Source organism: Monodon monoceros, unplaced genomic scaffold, assembly GCF_005190385.1.
Source record: "Monodon monoceros isolate NGI ecotype Baffin Bay Population unplaced genomic scaffold, NGI_Narwhal_1 Super_Scaffold_2, whole genome shotgun sequence".
Classification (NCBI taxonomy): Eukaryota; Metazoa; Chordata; class Mammalia; order Artiodactyla; family Monodontidae; genus Monodon; species Monodon monoceros.
Genome location: NW_021703776.1, coordinates 48,940,224 through 48,960,955, shown reverse-complemented (window position 1 = coordinate 48,960,955; position 20,732 = coordinate 48,940,224). Strand labels below are relative to the sequence as shown.

Sequence of the window (20,732 nt, the reverse complement as noted above, 5' to 3'; positions counted from 1 at the left end):
TGCGCATCCGGAGCCTGTGCTCTGCAACGGGAGAGGCCACAACAGTGAGAGGCCCGCGTACCACAAAAAAAAAAAAAAAAAAAGAGAGAAAATAAAATTTTTTAAGAGAAATAACTTAGTCTATACAATAAGTGAACTTCCCTTTGGGATTACTTTCTGAGAGTTTTCTTTGCTAATCCACATTCCAAATAGCCAGAAGCAGAATCCCATGCAGTTTCCAAAGCTCATTTGTTCTGGTCACCATTTGTTTTGAGAGTGTTGATTAACATTTCCTTTTGAACACTGAGTTGTGAAACTTTTGTATTACAATGACCTAATCGATGATTCTCAAGTTAAAAAAATATCTGATGCCTTCTCACTCTAGGTAGGCTCTATCTGAATTGGGAGACAGAATAGGTAATTTGGAAAGACCTCTCGGGGAATTCTGTTCAGCTGAAAACTGCTGAATTATGAATAGTAAATTATTAATATTTAAACCTTACATTCCAAATTTCTATTTTTCAAGACCAAATTCCACGGACCTAAGGAAAATATAAAGCTAAATAAAGAGAATTATGATAAATCAATATGCTTGTCAAATTTATCCAGCATAGTTCAGCTATGCTTTATTTGCAAAAGAAAAACTGACACACTTATTACTCTGCTGTTCCTTTTGGTAAAGTGGGCTTGGGTGATGATGATGATTACCATCATTATTATTTTGAGCAAGATAAAAAAGTGATCGTGATCTTCTTGAGTTATACAATCATCTAACTTCCAAAGCACTCACAAAACTGAGCAAATAAAGCCAGTATCTGCATATTAGGGGAAGGAAACATATTGCTAATGGAAGCCACAGGCCTAGTCAAAAATAAATGTTTTATATCAAGTGGTAAAATAAAAGAGGGATTCTACCCCAAGACCACCACCTCGATAAGGACCATGAGTTACTGCAGCTGCAAGGGAGGGTCCATCAAAGCCACCTGAGTAAATAGCAGCCTAAAAAGCAGATGTGTTGGCACATCATTACAAGCCCCCAACCCACCCCACCCCACCCCATCATAGCCATTTGCTCTCCAGAGATGATCTAGAGTTTCTTGCAAGGGAGAGATGCACTGGCAGGGCCACCTCCCAATTCCAAAACAGGGAGAGGCAGTAGCATGGGGCTGGCCTGGGGCTCTGACTTTCTGAGGGTGGACAAGTAAGGCATACAGACAGAGCCCCTGCCTGAAGAATAATCAGATTTATCTGTGAAAAACAGATTCAGTGAGATAAAATGTTGTTAAATTTTAACTTTGGCCCTAAAATGATAGAAATACCAAAGTTAGGTGATACACCAAAATGTGTACTTTCAAAGTAAATGTCCAAGAAACAATTGACCTACAATAAAGACATAAAAGCATTGATAGCATAAAGCAGGGGTTGGCAACCTTTTTCTGTAAAGAGCCAGATGGTAAATATTTTAGGTTTGTGGCTGTATGGTCTCTGTTGCAACTACTCAACTCTGTTGCAATGCAAAAGCAGCCAAAGCCAATACTTACAAAAATGAGTGTGGCTGTGTTCCAATAAAACTGTATTTAAAAGTAAAAGACAGGCTGCATTTGGTCTACGAGCTGTAGTTTGCCCACTGCTGGCACTGAGGAAGAGAGGGTTTATGAAGAGGTTCTTTTGGTGAAAGTTCTCCCAACCACCATGAGAACCTCATCCTGAGCCTAGAGAGGGGGGCTTCAAGAGGACCACGTGCAGTGCTTGATGCATCCTCTTGACTTTATGGGTCATGTTGTTCCCAAGACTCGACGTTAGCTGCACTCCCTACCAATGGTAGAACAAACATCCATGAGTGTTTCTCACGCACCCCAGGTAGATCATGGGGGAGAGAGCATCTGCCTAAGCTGGTTTAATTTGAGTTCAAAAGGATCACCTGGGAAGGTAAGAGGACTCCAACAGAGACCATTCTCTTTAGAGTAGAACGAAACCTGGAGCAGAGTGGGAAGTGGCCCCAGAGAAAAAAATGCAACTGGACATTCTCATCTCTAAATTGAGACTGTGTTTGAGCAGAGGATTTTTTTATGCCAAGAGTGAATTGGTAAGTTATGAAGCTGAAATTTCATGCAGGAGCAAAGGAAAAACCTCCTCCAGTGAAAAAATTTGAATGGGATTGTAAAGACAAAACAAATAGCATTTCTTGTTTGTTTTGTTTTATAAATATTTTATAACAGAAAACTTCAAAAGCACAGTCCAAAGAAGAGAGAAGAGTCTGATGAACTCCCATGTCCTCATAATGCAGCAATTATTAACTCCTGTCGAATCTTGTTGCAACTATACTGCCCATCTACTCTCCTTTCACCATCCCCATACCCCATACACAGAATTACTTTGAAGCATATCCAATGTCTGTATTTCCTTTAACTTGGAAGTAGGATCCAGAGGCTTGATCAGATTCAGTTTCAATTATTTGGTGACACTCTCACAGGTGTTGTGTGCACTCCTACAGGACTTCCAGGCCCATGATGTCTGGTTCTCTCTCAGCAATGTTAATATTGATCAGGATTTAGGACAGTTTGATTCATCTGTTATAGTTCTTTATCAGCTTTTTATCAGTTTTAGCAACCACTGATGATTTCCCATATCCATAATTTTATTAGGAAAAATTACATTTTGATTACCTCTCACTGGTTGTGCACAGGCTATATGTATACATGCTAGAACACTGGGATCCCCTGGATTGGAGACTCATTAGTCTTTTCACAAGAGTCCTTTTTATTCATTAGCTTTGGAATTCTGGTGTATTTTTGTTTGTTTGGAGGTCTATGAGTTTGTCAGCTGTAGAAACAAAATTCATTTTTGCTCAACTGCCTGCTACTGCATGAAAAGGAAGCCTAATTCTCCAGCCTACTTACTTTGGTAAGATCTGCAGACCTCTATGGGTATGACCTTCAGAGAACTGGTTGGTCCTCTCCTTTGAAAGACCCTTCAGTGCCAAGTACATGGTACCTTTCTGGTCTGCCTGGTAGGAATAAATGTTTATGTTGAGAGTTTTCATCTGTTTTTGTGAGACGGTTTCCCAGATATTGTAACGTCTTGGTACCATAACTATTGTTTTTCAATTCTGAAAAATTTTCACATTTAAGAAGAAAGTAGACAGTCTTCCTCAATCCATGCCTTGGTTGGTTAATTGAGGGAAGTGGTGGGATTCTGTGTGGCTGAATGATTACATTCACCGCTCCTAATTCCATCCATAGCTCCTTATTTTGCCCTTGATGGTGTTGTCCAAGCCAAGGTAGATATTTGATAGTTCCCACATCTCTCATTCCTTCCTTTTCCAACACAGTCTATTTGAGACTCACAACATGCTTAAGAGGAAATATAAATATTGTATGTACAGGGCTGAAAAGTCAGAGGCTGTATCTATAAATTTGCCAATTTAAAGTATAGATCTTGGGTCTAAAAAAATTAAGTGCTCTTGCGTCCACATTCCTGGAGGGAGAAGATCAAACTCTTAAATAACCTCAATGTCATAAGCAAGTGGGCCTCCAAGGGAAAACCCCAGGTAAAAAGATACTTTATCTATGCTTCTACCACTTCTAAGTTGACCAAGAAAAGCAGGTGTGATGGGTATTGTGACTTTTTCATTTATTCCATATTCTATGTATAAACAATTATTTTCAGCTCTTCCCTTTAACCGAAGCAAAAGTTCTCGGACTTTTTCCTCCTTCCATACATCTCCACTCTGCCACAAGGAATTAATATCAGCTGTCTTTCTAAAACATTGATCAATTTTTCCTTTGTGAACAAGTCTGTTCATATTGTTACCTTTCCCAAGAAAGAAATATGCAATTGGTTGCTTTGTACGATACATATGCTTATATTGCCCCCTGAAAGAATTTTCCAGTGACCGAGCATACTTTTCCATTTGTTTAGAATCTTGATCTAGTTGTTGGTTTCCTGGCCAGAATAACAGGGAGGCTAGGAAATAAGGTTCTGAAAATCGATAATTCATTCCTACTTGTTGCAAGACTTCTCGAAGCTGATCTTTCAGTTTTTTAATTGGCTTCACTATTTTGGAGGTAGGTTTAATACAGTGGAGAATGATGTTGGCCAAGATGAAATTTTGCTTTTCCCTTGGCAGGATTCTGACAGTGCACTGCTCAAAGAGAAAAGTATATTTGTTAATTATATCTTCCATGGTGCGTATAGCATCTTCTTGAGTTTTGATAAGATATTCCAAGAGCCCAGAAAACTTGTCTGCTTTTAGAACTTCTAGGCTTCTCCGATACACCTCTACTTGAAGTGGCAAACTAAGCTTTGGTCCAAGATCTTTGTTCTGTGATTCCTCTGAGGGACCGAATATATCTGCATACTTCTTAAAACATCCAGCCACCCTCTTCCGAGTTTTGGCCTCTTCATTTTGCTTAATATTGTTCCTGGGTTTTAGAAGGACAAAGTAATCATCAAAAAAATCAAAGGACTTTTTCAAAGAAAATTTCAAATTGGTTAGATAAGGAATAAAGTTCTTGAGGACTACTTTAAATTCATTGCTTGGATCTCCAGGAATATCATTATTTCCTGATATAAAATTGATCATATCTCTTTTAGATAGTTCACTTTTATTGTCAAAAAAAGGAATGAGCTGGAGAATCTGGATTGTGTAGAGCCCAACTTCTATCTCCCCTTGATACCCAGCTATATTGTAAGTATCATACCGCCTTTTCGACTTCTGATAAAATCTTTCCTTTGCTTCATACTCTCTATCCTCACTTTGCTGTTGAGATTCTTTGAATGCATTTGAGGCATGCACTGCTAAATCCAAAAGATCAGATAGCTCATCAACTGAAATGTTCCTGTTTCTTCCATTATCCTCTAACCACCATCTAATTTTACTTTTGTACACTTGACCCAGTGTGTCTGAGATATAAGAATTGTCAGGTTCTATCATTTTTGCTTTATTTGCCCAACGTAGAGCATTGTTAAAGTCCTTCTCTTTAATGTAGAAATGTCTTGTCAAGGCTTGGCAAATGAATGCATTTGAGTTGAACTGACGAATACCTTCAAGTAATACCTTTTTAACTGCCTCATTGCCTTCATCTTTATGTAATGCTTCAATGAATGGGGAAAACCAAGTTCCTGTTTCACCTTCATGTTCGTTGCGCTGTCTTGTGAGCAGCAGTGTTTGCATATCTTCTAAAAATTTGCTTTTTCCTATACCAGTATCATAGAACACATTTTCTGTTAGCATAGCCAGCATAATTTGACTTTTATCTAAGTCATAGCTTATCTTCAATTCTTCCAATGAGCGAATGGCAATCAAAGGGTGAATAATGCGTACTCCACAGTAGTTCCCACATTCTACCACCTCTGTTTTTATTATAATTGTAGAGTAGGTGCCCATCTTGTCTTCAAGCTTTTCTGTTCCCCAGAAAGCTTTCTTGTTTGTGATTCCTAAGAACTTTTCACACTGTGATAGTGAAATGGTGGTATCAGGCACATATGAATTAAGAAGAGCCAGAAAAGAAAAGAGCTTTGCTTCCTTGGTGGAAGTATTTTGTCCTTTCAGAATATTCCTGACCACATTTTCTATGTACGTTTTATTAAAGTTGGTTTTCATAATCATGAAGGAATAAAAATCTTTAAAGTTTTTATGTTGCTCTTCAATTTCTTTCAGTTTAAGCTCAAAAGCTCTCTGTTCTTTGGGAGATAGTTTTTGTATTAGGGCAATACTGTCTGAGATCTTTGCACTTTTTTCAGGATTCTGTGATCTCCTGCAATTTAGGATGATCACTAGAGGTCTCTCATATCGAATATACTTATTAGCTACAGCTGTCTGAATAGAGGCCCGCAGAAGATAGACATTATCTTGTTCTTCAAAATCATCAACAAGCAGTAGTACAGGTAAGTATTCCTGATTATTTGTTGTCCCATAGGTTATTAAATTAGTCACTTGTTCTCCAATTTCAGAAAAATCCACTGTCTTGTTTTTCAGCACAGCACATCTGAATTTCTTCCTTAGTTCCCAGAGAATATGCATGGCCAAGGTAGTCCCACCACAGCCTGGATGATGAAACAGATGAATAATTTTGACACATGTTGGCTTAGAAGAATCTGCCCAGTTTTGAATAATTTCTTCAAGTATTTCATATTTATCCCTTTTGACAAAAGGGGAAGAATAGTTTTCAGAAGAAAAGTAGAAGTTCCACCATGATACTTTGCCACCTCGATAGAAGTCTTCCTCTTTTGATGCTTTGAATTCAAGTAATTTTTTTTTGTCCTTCTCTAAGAGTGTACCTTCACATTCATTTTCACAGAGAATTTCCAGAGCAGTCATGATATCTTCTTCTTTTTTCAGAAGGACAGTAGATGAACCAATAGATGGTAAAAATCTCTTTGAAGATTGAGTCACAGATTTTAGCTTAAGAATAGTTCCATTTATCTCTTCAAGACTTAAAGCAGAAACACATTGGCTTGATAATTCATCTTGCTGTTTTGTTAATCTTGCTTCAAGTAGATCTTTCCATCCCTGACATATGCGTGGATGTGTGCAAATACACAATATATTTTCCATTCCTTTGAGATCTTGGTAGAAAGCACAGAAGGTCTCAATGAGGGGGTCTCTTGGGTCATCCACAGAGGAGAGTAATAGAAATACCACCAAAAACTTCCCTCTTGGCATTATGTCTTCTTGTGTAAGAAATGAAATCAGTTTCCTGACTTCAGACGCTTTTTCTCTTTGCCAGAAACTTGGATCTAAGGGTTTATATTTTTCACTGTCAAGGTCTAACCTGCCATTGCAGAAAATCCAGCTGAGTTGTTGATAAAGATTTAGACTAGTAATCTTCTCATTTGTAGTTTTCCCTTCCACATATAAACTTGGGAAGTGAAGGTTTGCTACTCGGGTTTCTTTGTAAGCTTTGACCACACCCTTGCTCACAGATTCAGGATCAAACTCCAACACAGCAAACCATTTAATTTCCTTTAGGAAATCTAAGTGTTTTATTTGAGTTGGATGGCATTTATTTATTACAAGAATGTACCATTCATAGTAGGAATTATCTAACAAATCCTGATTTCCTGTCAAAAGTTTAACAAGCTTTGGTCCCTCACTCTCTTTTTTATTTGTTTTTACTCTGCATTTTTCTTCTGCTTCTTTCCTAGATTCTGCCAGTCTTTTTAAATCTAATTTAAATGATGTGAAATATGCATTATTTTTCATGATGTCCTTAGAACTGGCCCCATCGCGCACAAAGACTGAGAATTTTGGACTTTGTGTCCATGTCTTCTTGCTGAAATTTTGCATTTTAATCTGGAAATAATCATGTTCACATTCAGAATATTTTGGAACAACATCCACTTCAATAACAAATCTGTCAGATGGAATACTATTTGGCATTAAAACTTCTACAAATCTTGGCTCTCGAATGCAATTCTTTGCTTTTTGGACCTGATGGTCTTCAAAATATTTGTGGATCATCAGATTGAAGTGGTCAATGAGGGCTTCCTTGGTGACAGTGGTGACTTCCACGCCAACAATTTTTCCATGGGGTTTGTCCTTGACTCCAAAATGAATAGTGCCATTGGTACGTGAATTCATACAAGCTGAAGCAAACCGGAAAACCTCATTGCTAAATTTCATCTTAACATCCTCTTCTGTGGCTGTTCCTGTATTCGTGAAGCATTTGAATTCATGTATTGGATCAATGAGATTGAGTGGTCCTGTTTCAGGCTGTAGATTAAAATTTAATTTGTAACGATATGGATCACTGAATTCATCAAAAGGGTATGATACACATGTTGGTTCTATGGATGGCTGCTCTTCCTTTGTGTCATCTATTTCATCGTTCATGAACTCATGTTTTAGTGACTTAGAACCTTTAGTAACTGTACTCATTGTAGAGTCATTAACCATGTCTGATTTCTCTTTCTCCTTTTGTTTTTGGTTTGAAGTTTCTCCATTTTTCTCCTGTTTTTTAGGAACATTTTTACTGCCTTTCCCCCTCTTACTTGTCTGAAAAGGATCTCCAGAGGATGTTTCCAGCAACTCTTTGAAGAGATGTTCTATTTGGATAGCTGGTCCAAATGTTATGCCCATAGCAACAAGGTGATCTGTAGTTAAGTACTTCAAGTTTGTGCCATCCACATCTTGTGCAGTCAAAATTTCCCTGTGTTTTTGGTCAATTTTTTGACTTTCTAACCACCGATTTACATCCTCTTTTGTCCATTCATCTGTATTATCTGGTAAGTTAAGTTGTGCTGCCATTCTGATACCTACGTATAGAAAAAGAAAAATTATTTAGTATTTTTATAAGTAAATTTTAAAAATAATCAGTTAATTTTTCAATAGACAATATGTACATGTCTTATAAAACTGAAAAAGCTCAAAAGGATATACATTCCATCTAATTACCCTCCTGAGAGGAAATTACCATTATCAGTTTCTTCTATATCCTTTCAGAGAAATACTACCAAATACAAAAGCATAAACACTTTTTTCCATTCAAATGGCAACATACTATACTCAATTCTCTTTGCTTGCTTTATTCACTAACTGTATCTTGGGGATGCTTCCAGTCAATATATATATAGAGAGAGATGTTTCATCCTTCTTAATGGTTGTTTTCTATAATGTGTGTTAGCTCTATTGTTTATAAATATTCAATTCTGCTATAGAAAATAAGAAAACCAAAGGAGGCTATATGAAACTAAAGAGAGAAGGATTATGATATGAGGAGGATACATGAAACAAGGTATAGAAGCAAGTAGTTTGTGAAACATGTTATGATAGACATAGATAAAGTAAATAGAGCATATGAGCGTTAAACATACTTAGGAAGAGAAAGAAGGGCCAAATAGATATTAAATATTCATGCGGCACACTTGAAGCACTTTATATTTTTGACATCTTAATTGGGCCACCTACTGTTGACACCCATTCTGATCCTTTGTATACTCTAATTAAAAGACATAAATAAAATCCAGAGTAGCTTATCAGGCTAACTGATGAGTTAGAGCTGTGGTCAGGCATATATGCCCCTCTGCATCTCTCTGATTGGAGCAAGTGTATGCCACTGACACAGGTGTCTTGTATCTGTTGATTGCTCTTGGACAGACCTCAACTCTGGTTCTCAAAATCACACAATCAGTGGAGAATGCTGATACTGCAGAGAGGGAGAGAGAGGATATATGAACTTGTATAACTCAGGTAATGAGATCCTTCCACCCCTCTTGTACCTTATCCAAAGTGTGTTACCCATCTCTTTCCCCCTGCTTTTTGTTGTGTATTTTAATTGATTTAATAAAGATGTGCCTCAAATACCTTAAATTGATCTGTGAGCCATTCTGTTCCATGACTTCTGGGATAGCTTGCTGGGTAGTGAACTTGGGGGCTACTATTATATCTATGTAAATTTTCACATAATATTTGGTAATAGCTAATTCCTGGGCAGTAACAAATGGCATTACTATTTGGTATTCAGATTGAAAGACTACTATTTGGAAAAATTATTGGCAATCTGGGTTGCAGAAATATAGCAATGGTTAGAAAAAAACACAATAGAATCCAGATAATAATAGTCAGCTTTAAGTACAATCCAAAAATGGCTCAAATAATGTGAGCCATTCCTATAAAATCACCATGGGAGAAATCAAATCAACAGAGAAGATAAGCCTGGAGAATAGTGGAAAATAGACTATATAGGCACACTTCCATGAAATAATACACAGGAATATTACCTACCAGTGGTACATAAAAGATCAAGGTTAGGATTTACCTTCCCGTCCAGACATAAAGCTGCCAGAGCAATTGTCCAATGTTAAAGCTATTATTTTTTGGTTAGTAACTCCTGCATTCATATTAAGTGAATGAAAGATATACCTTACAGCTACATTAAAACAAAAATAGGCAAAGATATGCACAACTGATGGAAATTTTACTCTATTACAATACTATGACAATCAGAAACCATGGAGATTTAATGCCTTCTAAAAAAAGTGAACTAGGTGAAATTTCTTTCAGTTATTTGGCCTGTAGAGATTAAGAAGCTCAAATTTAAAATAAGCTGGGGAGAGAGAAAAGAGTGGAGGTGGGAAATTGCTTTAAGTGTACTACTTTTTAAAGTAAGCCCCTTTTGTGGGACTATATCAAACTTAGAAACTATGCATTGAAGGACACAATGAACAGAATGAAAAGGCAACTTATGGAATGGGAGAAAATATTTGCAATATTTTCAAATCATAGATCTGATGAGGGGTTAATATCTAAAATATATTTTAGAAAACTCCTGCAACTCAATGACAAGACAAATAACCTGATTAAAAGTGAGCAAAGGATTTAGACATTTCTCCAAAGATGATATACAAATGACCAACAAACATATAAAAAGATGTTCAATATCACTAATCATTAGAGAAATACAAACCTAAAACACAGTGATATATCAGTTCACATCTACTGTGATGACTACTATTTTAAGAAACCCCAGAAAATAACAAGTATTAGCGAAGATGATGTGGAGAAATTGGAGGAACCCTTGTGCACTACTGGTGGGAATGTAAAATGATGCAACCTACACAACCTACCTTAAGAGAATGGTTAAAGGAAGTTTTCTAAACAGAAAGAAAATAATAAAAGAAGGAATCCTGGTACATTAGGAAGAAAAAAGAACACAGTAAGCAAAAATACTGGTAAATATAATAGACTTCTCCTCTTTGGTTTTCAAAATTATGTTTGATTTTTGAAGCACTGGCTGATATGGTTCTAAATGTATGTAGTGAAAATATTTAAGACCCTTATATGTGGATAGGGTAAAGGGATATGAAGGGAAGTAAGATTTCTATGCTTCACTCAAACTGGTAAAAAAAACACTATTGGACTGTCATAAGTTATGTATGTATAATGAAACATCTAGAGCAATCAATAAAAAAGCCATATGAAGTGATACACTCAAAGTGATATACTCAGAAGTGATATACTCAATTCCACTAGATAAAAGTGGAATTGTAAAAAAACTTTCAAGTAACCCTCAGGACATCAGGAAAATAAGAAAGAAAATTGAAAAACATAAGTCCTAACATATAAATAATTAATTACATTAAATATAAATGGCCTAAATACAGAAGTTAAAAGACAGAATTGGTAAAGTGGATTAAGAACATGACCCAACTATATCCTGCCTGTAAGATGCTCACTTGAAATAAAATTATATAAATAGGTTGAAAAGAAAAGTATGGATAAATATATATAATACAAATATTAATCAATAAAGACAGGAACGGTTATGTTAATGTCAGATAAAGTAGACTTCAGAGAAAAGAAAATTACCAGAGACAAAGGCATATTACATAATGATAAAATGTTCAATTCAACAAGATGACATAACAATCCTAAAAGTGTATGTGCCAAACAAGAAAGTTTCAAAATGTTTGAAACAAATACTGACAGAACTTTTCAGTTTTAGACAAATCCACATTTATAGCTGGATATTTTGACACCTTTCTCTCTATAATTGAAAGAAAAATTAGACAGAATGTTAGTGAGGTTACAGAAGAACTCAACACCATCAACCAACAGGTACCAAACCACATTTATAGAACACTCCATTCAACAACAGCAGAAAATCTTTCTTTTTAAGTGCCCAAAATAGACCATAAACTAAATGATAAAACAAGCTTCAACAAATTTAAAATAATTGAAATCATACAGAATATGTTTGCCAACCACAATGGAATCTTATTAGGAACTGATAACAGAAAGATAAGAGGAAACTCACTAAACACTAAAACTACACTCCTAAATAATTCATGGGCCAAAGAAAAGTCTCAAGTGAAATTAAAAAAATACATTGCAGTGAATGAAAATGAAAATACAACATATCAAAATTTGTGGTACATGGTTAAAGCAGTATTGAAAAAATTGTTGCAATAAATGCATACGTTAGAGAAGAAACGTCTCAAATTAATAATCTAAGATCTTACTTCAAAAACTTAGAAAACCTTGAAAAAGAAAAGTAAAATAACCCAAAGCAAGCAGAAGGAAAGAAATAATAAAGATAAGAGCAGAAATCAATTAAACTGAAAACAGAAAACAATGGAGAAAATCAATGAAACAAAATCTGCTTCCTTGAAAGATCAGTAAAATTGACAAAACTCTAGCAAAACTGGCAAAGAATAAAAAAGAGAAGACACAACTTACCAATATTAGAAGTGAAACAGTGGATATAATTTTGAACTGCATAGACATCAAAAGGGAACAAGGGAGTAGTATGAATAACTTCATGCACACAAATTTGACAACTCAAATGAAATAGAACAATTCCTCAAAAAACAAACTTCCACAGTCCATTCAGTATGAAACAGATGATTTGAATAGTCCCATACTTTAAAGAAAACTGGATTTTTAATTTTAAAGATCTCCCTACAAGGAAAATTTTCCAGGCCCAGACAGATTCACTGAAGAATTCTACCAAACATTTAAAGAATTAATGCTGATTTTATATAATCTCTTCTAGAACACAGTAAAAGACGGAATACTTCCCAATTCATTTTATGAAGCTCGTATTACCCTACTAGCAAAGCGTCTGCAAACCCAGCCTTCAGGTGAGCTCCCATGGACCAAGACTCCTGCCTTGCCCCAGTGCCAAGCCAGTCCCTGAGGCCCCAGGCTCAAAGCAGTCTCCTGCAGATCCAGGCTCCTGCCTCACTCCAGTGCAAGGCCAGCTCCCATAGACCCAGGCTCTTTGCCTGCCCTGGTGCTGGGTTGGGCTCCAAGGACACAGACTCCAGATTGGTTCCTATAGACTCAGGCTCCTGGCTTGCCCCAGCCTCCAGGTTGGCTCCCGAGGACCCAGGCACATGGCCAGCCCCACTGTCAGGCTACACCTCATGAATCCAACCTTCAGGACAGCACCTGTACTCCAAGGCTATAGGCCAACTCCTGTGGGCATCAGAATCCAGGCCCACCACCAGCACTTCAGGGGCCAGGTCCACCCCATGGACCCAAATGCCAGCCTACCTCTGTAGACCCAAGCACTAGTCCAGCCCAGACACTGACCCAGGCAGCAGACCTTCCCACCTGAGGATCAAGCTCATCCTCAGAATCTACCAGACAATTCACCCACAATCTCTGGACAAGCTGACTGGTGAAGGGCTTTTCTGGCCTAAGCCCAGTCTGTAAAGACTGAAAGAGGTTCCTACTTCTTCAACTGTGCAGACAATAATGCAAGGTCAGAAGAATTATGAATAATCAATGAAACATGCAAGGCCAGAAGAATTACCAATAATCAATGAAACATGACACCATCAAAGGAAACTAATAAAGCTCCAATAAATGACCCTAAAGAAATGAAGATCTATGAACTACCTGACAAATTATTTAGAATAATCTTCATAAAGAAAGTCTGTGAACTACAAGAAAACACAGATATACAATTAAACAAAATTAGTAAAACAATGCATGAACAAAATGAGAGGTTCAGCAAAGAAACAGAAAACATTAAAAACATATAAATGAACAAACAGAAATCCTAGCATTGCAGAACACAGTGAATGAATTGATGAATTCAACAGAAAGCTTCAAAAGCAGATTCATCCAAGCAAAAGAATCAGTGAACTTGATGACAGTACATTTGAAATTCTCCATTCAGAGGAGCAAAAAAAGAAAAAAGAATGAAAAAGAGTGAAGAAAGCCTATGTGAATTATGGGATACCATTGACAGTAAAATCTACTATTGTTGGAGTTCAAGGAGAATAGAGGAAGAAAAAGGCAGAAGGCTTATTTATAGATATCATGGCTGTCAATTTCCCAAATGTGGGGAGAGATTTGGACATCCAAGTTCCTGAAGCTCATAGGTGCCCCAAAAGTTTCGACACAAAAAGATCTTCTCTAAGACACATAATAATAAAACTACCTAAAATCAAAGACAAAGATTTTAAATGCAGCAAGAGAAAAAAATTCCCACATACAAAGGAACCTTCGTAAGACTATCAAGATTCCTCAGCAGAAACCTTATAGGCCAGTAGAGAGTGGGATGATATATTCAAAGTTCTGAAACTGTCAACCGTGAATACTTAAGAACCTTACAAGTTGTCCTTCAGAAATGAAGGAGAGATAAGGACTTTCCAAGACCAAAACAAACAAACAAACAAACAAAAATGTTGTAGAGCTCTTCACCACTAGACCTGTCTTACAAGAAATGCTAAAGGGATGTCTTTGAGTTGTAACAAAAGTATGCTGACAACATGAAAAGAATATGAAAGTATGAAACATAGTGAAGGTGAGAATATAGTCAAACTCAGAACACTCTAATACTGTAATGGTGGTAGATAAATCATTCTTAACTCTGGTATAAAAGTAAAAGATAGGGACTTCCCTGGCGGTCCAGTGGTTAAAGACTTCACCTTCCAATGCAGAGGGTGTGGGTTCAATCTCTGGTTGGGGAGCTAAGATTCCACATGCCTTGTGGCCAAAAAACCAAAGCATAAAACGGAAGCAATATTGTAACAAATTCAATAAAGACTTTAAAATTGGTCCACATTAAAAAAAATCTTTTTTAAAAAAAGTAAAAGACAAAAGTATTAAAAATAACTATAGGTAAAATAAAATAATGTGTTAATGGATACAACATATATAAAAGATGTAAACTGTGACATTAATAACATAAAATGTGAAAGAAGTTAAGTTAAAGTGTGGAGGTTTTGTATGTGGTTGAATTTAAGTTGTTATAAATGTAAAACAGACTGTTATATCTATAAGATGAATAATGTAAACTTCATGGTAACCACAAATAAAAAACCTGTAGCAGATATACAAACAATAAAGAGAAAGGAATCAAAGCATATCACTACAAAAGGTCATCAAATCACAAAGGAAGACAGCAAGAAAGGAAGAAAGGAAAATGAAGGAATTATAAAGCAGCCAGAAAACAATGAACAATATGGCAATATTAAATCCTTACCTATCAATAATTACTTTAAATGTAAAAGGATTAAATTATCCAATCAAAAGATACAATGTGGCTGAATGGATTAAAAAAATCAGATCCAACAGTAATATGCTGCCTACAAGAGACTCATTTTAGATTTAAGGACACACATGCACTGAAAGTGAAGGGATGGAAAAACATATTCCAGGCAAATGGTAACCAAAAGACATCAGGAGTGATTATAATTAGACAAGATAGACTTTAAGTCAAAAATTGTCAAAAGTGACAAAGAAGGTTACTACATAATGATAAAGGGGTCAATTCATCAAGATGATATACAATTGTAAATATATAATGCACCCAAACTTAGATACTTCAGTGTACCTAAAAATATAGCAGATATTAGCAGAACTAATGGGAGAAACAGACATATACAATAAGAGTAGGTGACTTCAATATCCCAGTTTTAACAATGGATAGGTCATTCAGACAGAAATTCAATAAGGAAACAGCAGACCTAAACAACACCATAGATCAAATAGACCTAGCTGACACATTCAGTACAGTCCATCCAATAGCAACAGAGTACACATTCTTTCAAAGTGCACGTGGAACATTGTCCAGGATAGATCATATATTAGCCCACAAAAGAACTCTTAACAAATTTAAGAAGCTTGAAATCATATCAAATGTCTTTTCTGACCACAATGATATAAAATGAGAAATCAATAATAGAAGGAAAATTGGAAAATTCATAAATATGTGGAAGTTAAATGACATACTTCTGACAAACCAACAGGTCAAAGAAAAAATCAAAAGGGGTATCAAAAAGTATCTTGAGACTTTCAAAAATGGAAACACAACATACCATAATTTAAGAAATGCAGAACAGTTCTAAGACAGAAGTTAATAGTGATAAATGTCTACTTTAAGAAAAAAGAAAGATCTCAAATAAGCAACCTAATGTTACACCTCAAGAACAAACTCAACCTAAAGTTCACAGAAGGAATGAAATAATAAAATCAGAGCAGAAATAAATTAAATAGAAACTAGAAAACAATAGAAAAGGTCACCTCTTCCTGGTGCCAGACCCCCCAGGCTGCGGGGCCTGACATGGGGCTCAGAATTCTCACTCCTGTGGGAGAACCTCTGTAATATAATTATTCTCCAGTCTGTGGGTCTCCTACCTGGGGGGGATGGGGTTTGATTATATCACTAGTCCTCCCCTCCTACCAGTCTCACTGTGGTTCTTTATGTCTTTAGTCGTAGAGGATCTTTTCTGGTAGGTTTCGATCTTTTTCAATGATGGTTGTTCTGCGGATTGTTGTGATTTGGGTGTCCTCTTGAGACGAGATGAGCTTAGGGTCCTTCTACTCCACCTTCTTCAAGAGAAGACCTTCCCATTCATACCAAGTTTCTTAAAAATAGTTGTATCTCAGAGCAGTCGGGCATGAAGGAAATAACACTGCAGAAAGAAAAGGAGACCAGCCAAATTAATGACCAAGGCATCCATCTTCTCTTACCACTAAGAGCTGTTTTTTGTAAAGTAAACAAAATTAATGAACCTTTAGCTAGATTAAGAAACAAAGAGCAGAGACTCAAATAAATAAAATTATAAATGAAAGAGAGATGTTACAACTGATACCACAGAAATGCAAAGGATCATAAGATAGTACTATGAATATTTATATGCCCCCAAACTGGACAGTCTAGAAGAAATAAATAAATTCCTAGAAATATACTAACTACCAAGACTGAATCATGAATAAAGAATCTGAACAGACCAATAATGAGTAAGGAGGCTGAATCAGTAACTGAAACCTCCCAAGATGGAAAAGCCTCGGACCTCATGACTTCACCAGTGAATTCTGCCAAATATTTAAAGAAGAATTAATGTGAATCCTTCTCAAACTCTTCCAAAAAATAGAAGAGGAGGGAACACTTATAAGCACATTTTATGAGGCCAGCATAACCTTGATACCAAGGCCAGATAAGGACAGTACAACAAAAAGAAAGTTACAGACCAATATCACTGATGAACATAAATGCAAGAATCCTCAACAAAATACTAGCAAACCAAGTTCAAAAGAACATTATAAGGATTATAAAGATCTTATACCATAATTAAATGTGATTTATCTCTGGGATGCAAGGATTGTTTGATATATGCAAATCAATAAATGTGATATACCACATTAAAAGAATGAAGGATAAAAATCATATGATCATCCCAATAGATCCAGAAAAAGTATTTGACAAAATTCAACACTATTACATGACAAAAACCCTGAACAAATTAAGTACAGAAGTAATGTACGTAAACATAATAAAGGCCATATATGACAAGCTCACAGCTAGCATCATACTCAGCAGTGAAAAGCTGAATGCTTTTCCTCTCAGAACAAGAAAAAGACAAGGATTCTCACTCCCACAACTTTTATTCTATATAAAACTAAAAGTTCTAGCCAGATCAATTAGCAGAAAAAGAAATAAAAGCCCTCCAAAAAGGAAAAAGAGGAAGTAAAATTGTCTGTTTGCAATGATATTATACACATAAAACCTTAGACACCACCACCAAAAAACCCCCCAAAAAACTGTTAGAACTAATAAACAAATTAGGTAAAGGTACAGGATACAAAAAAAATCAATATTAAAGGGCTTTCCTGGTGGCGCAGTGGTTGAGAGTCCGCCTGCCAATGCAGGGGACACAGGCTCGTGCCCCGGTCCGGGAAGATCCCACATGCCGCGGAGCGGCTGGGCCCGTGAGCCATGGCTGCTGAGCCTGCGTGTTCGGAGCCTGTGCTCTGCAACAGGAGAGGCCACAACAGTGAGAGGCCCATGTACCGCAAAAAAAAAAAAATCAATATTAAAAAGTTGCATTTCTATACACTAACAGTAAACTATCTGAAAAAAAATTTAAGAAAACGGTCTCACTTAACAATAGCATAAAAACTGCTCAGGAATACATTTAAACAAGTAGGAGAAAGGTCTGTATACTGAAAACTATAAAACATTGATGAAAGAAATTGAAGAAGATACAAATAAACGGAAAGGTATCCTCTGTTCATGCATTGGAAGAATATTATTAAAATGTCCATACTACCCAAATCAATCTAGAGATTCAATGCAATACCTATCAAAATTCCAATGACATTTTTCACAGAAATAGAAAAAATAGGCATAAAATTCATATGGAACTACAAAAGACCATGAATAACCAAAGCAATCTTGAGTAGAAAAACAAAGTTGGAGGCCTCACACTACCTTATTTCAACATATACTATAAAGCTATAGTTCAAACAGCATAGTACTGGCATAAAAACAGACATACAGACCAATGGAACAGAATAGAGTCCAGAAATAAATCCACAGGTTAATGATCAATTGATCTTCAACAAAGGTGTTAAGAACACACAATGGGAAAAGGACAGTCTCTTCTTTAGATAATTTGGGGAAAACTGATTTTCCATAAACAGAAGAATGAAATTGGACCCTTATTTCACTCCATATACAAAAATCCACTCAAAATTGATTAAAGACTTAAATCTAAGACCTGAAACCAAAAAACTATAGATGAAAACATAGAGAAAAAGCTTCTTGACATTGGTCTGAGCAATGATTTTTGGATATGACCCCAAAAGCACATGCAGTAAAAGAAAACATAGATAAATGGGATTGCATCAAACTAAAAAGCTTCTGCACAACAAAGAACAATCCACAAAATGAAAAGGCAACCTATGGAATGAAAGAAAATATTGGCAGACCATATCTAATAAGGAGTTAGCATCTAAAACACATGCGGAACTCAAACTACTCAATAGCAAGAAAACAAATAAACTTATTTGAAAAATAAGCGAAGGACCTGGATAGACATTTCTCAAAAGAAGACACACAAATGGCCAACAGATATAGGAAAAAGTGTTTAATATCACTGATCATCAGGGAGATACAAATTAAAACCAAAATGAGATTATCACCTCACACTTGTTAGAAGGTGAGCATCCAAAATAAAACCGATAACAAGATTTGGTGAGGATGTGGAGAAAATGGAACCCTTGTAGACTGTTACTGGCGATGTAAATTGGTACAGCCATTATGGAAAACTGTATGGAGATTCCTCAAAAACTTAACAGAACTACTACATGATTCAGCAATCTCACTTCTGACTATATGTCAGAAGGAAATGAAATAGGTATCTTGACGAGATAGCTGCACTCCCATGTTTATTGTACCATTATTTACAATAGCCAAGATAAAGAAACAACCTAAGTGTCTGTCAATGGATGAATGGATAAGGAGGTGTGATACACACACACACACACACACACATTATTCAGCCATGAGAAAGAAGGAAATCCTTCCATTTGTGACAACATAGATCAAACTGAAGGACATTATGCTAAGTGAAATAAGCCAGAAAGAGAAAGACAAATACCGTATGATCTCATTTATATGTGGACTCTAAATAACAACTCCCCCCCGCCACCCCCCACCAAACCCAAAGTTGAAATCAGAGAACAGTGGTTACCAGGTGCTGGAGTGGGGAAGGGGGATGGGCAGACTGAAAGTGACGGGGAGGAAAATGGTATTCCATGGAAATAGAAACAAAAAAAAGCTGGAGTAGCAATACTTATATCAGACAAAATAGACATTAAAAGAAAGACTGTAAGAAAAGACAAAAAAAGAACATTATATAAAGATAAAGGGGGGCTTCCCTGGTGGCGCAGTGTTGAGAGTCCGCCTGCCGATGCAGGGGACACTGGTTCGTGCCCCAGTCCGGGAAGATCCCACATGCTGCGAAGTGGCTGGGCCTGTGAGCCACGGCCGCTGGGCCTGTGCATCCAGAGCCTGTGCTCCGCAGCGGGAGAGGCCACAGCGGTGAGGGGCCCATGTACCGCAAAAAAAAAAAAAAAAAAAAAAAGATAAAGGGATCAATCCAACAAAAAGATATAACAGTTGCAAATATATATGCACCCAACATAGGAGCACGTAAATACATACAGCAAATATTAACAAACATAAAGAAAGAAATTGATACTAACACAATAATAGTATGGGACTTTTAACATCCCACTTATATCAATGGACGCATTATCCAGACAGACTATCAATAAAGAAACACTGGTCTTAAACAACACGCTAGGTGAGATGGACTTTATATATATATATAACATTTCATCTTATAGCAGCAGAATACACATTCCTTTCAAGTGCACATAAAACATTATCAAGGATAGATCACATGCCATGCCACAAAACAAGTCTCCATAAATTTAAGAAGACTGAAATCATGTCAATCATCTTGTTGACTACAACATTCTGAAACTAGAAATCAACTACAAGACAAAAATTGCAGAAACACAAACAGGTGGTAGGTAAACAATATGCTCCTAAACATCCAATGGATCACTGAAGAAATCAAAGAGGAAATAAAAAATACCTGGAGACAAATTAAAATGGAAACTCAACAATCCAAAATCTATGAGATGCAGCAAATGCAGTTCTAAGAGGGAAGTTTATAGAATACAAGCCTACATCAGGAAACAAGGAAAATCTCAAATGAACAACGTGACCTTAGACCTAAAGGAACTAGAAAAAGAACAAACAAAACCCAAAGTTAATAGAAGGAAAAAATCATTAAGATCAGAGCAGAAATAAATGAAATAGAGACTAAAAAAAAATAGAAAAGATCAATAAAGCTAGGAGCTGGTTCTTTGAAAAGATAAACAAAATAGATAAACCTTTAGCCAGACTCATCAAGAATAAAAGATAAGTGAAATATATAAAATCAGAATGAAAAAGGAGAAGTTACAACCAACAGCACAGAAATATAAAAGATCATAA

General features: G+C 36.2%; 1 protein-coding gene across 3 annotated transcripts in view; it reads right to left on the bottom strand.

Annotated features, from left to right (window-relative positions):
- Positions 1-2,157: 2,157 nt before the first annotated feature.
- Positions 2,158-20,732, bottom strand: part of LOC114901708 (sterile alpha motif domain-containing protein 9-like) — a 37,433-nt gene continuing 18,858 nt past the window's right edge. For 2 of the 3 annotated variants that reach the window (XM_029233786.1, XM_029233787.1), the window contains 2 exons: positions 16,122-16,353; positions 2,158-8,238 (listed from right to left, as the gene is read on the bottom strand). In XM_029233786.1, the coding sequence (XP_029089619.1) occupies positions 3,479-8,230 (4,752 nt within the window). In that variant the 5' untranslated portion in view covers positions 8,231-8,238; positions 16,122-16,353 and the 3' untranslated portion in view covers positions 2,158-3,478. Of the gene's footprint in view, positions 8,239-16,075; positions 16,354-20,732 lie in introns of all 3 variants that reach the window. The other variant, XM_029233788.1, reaches the window with a different exon arrangement.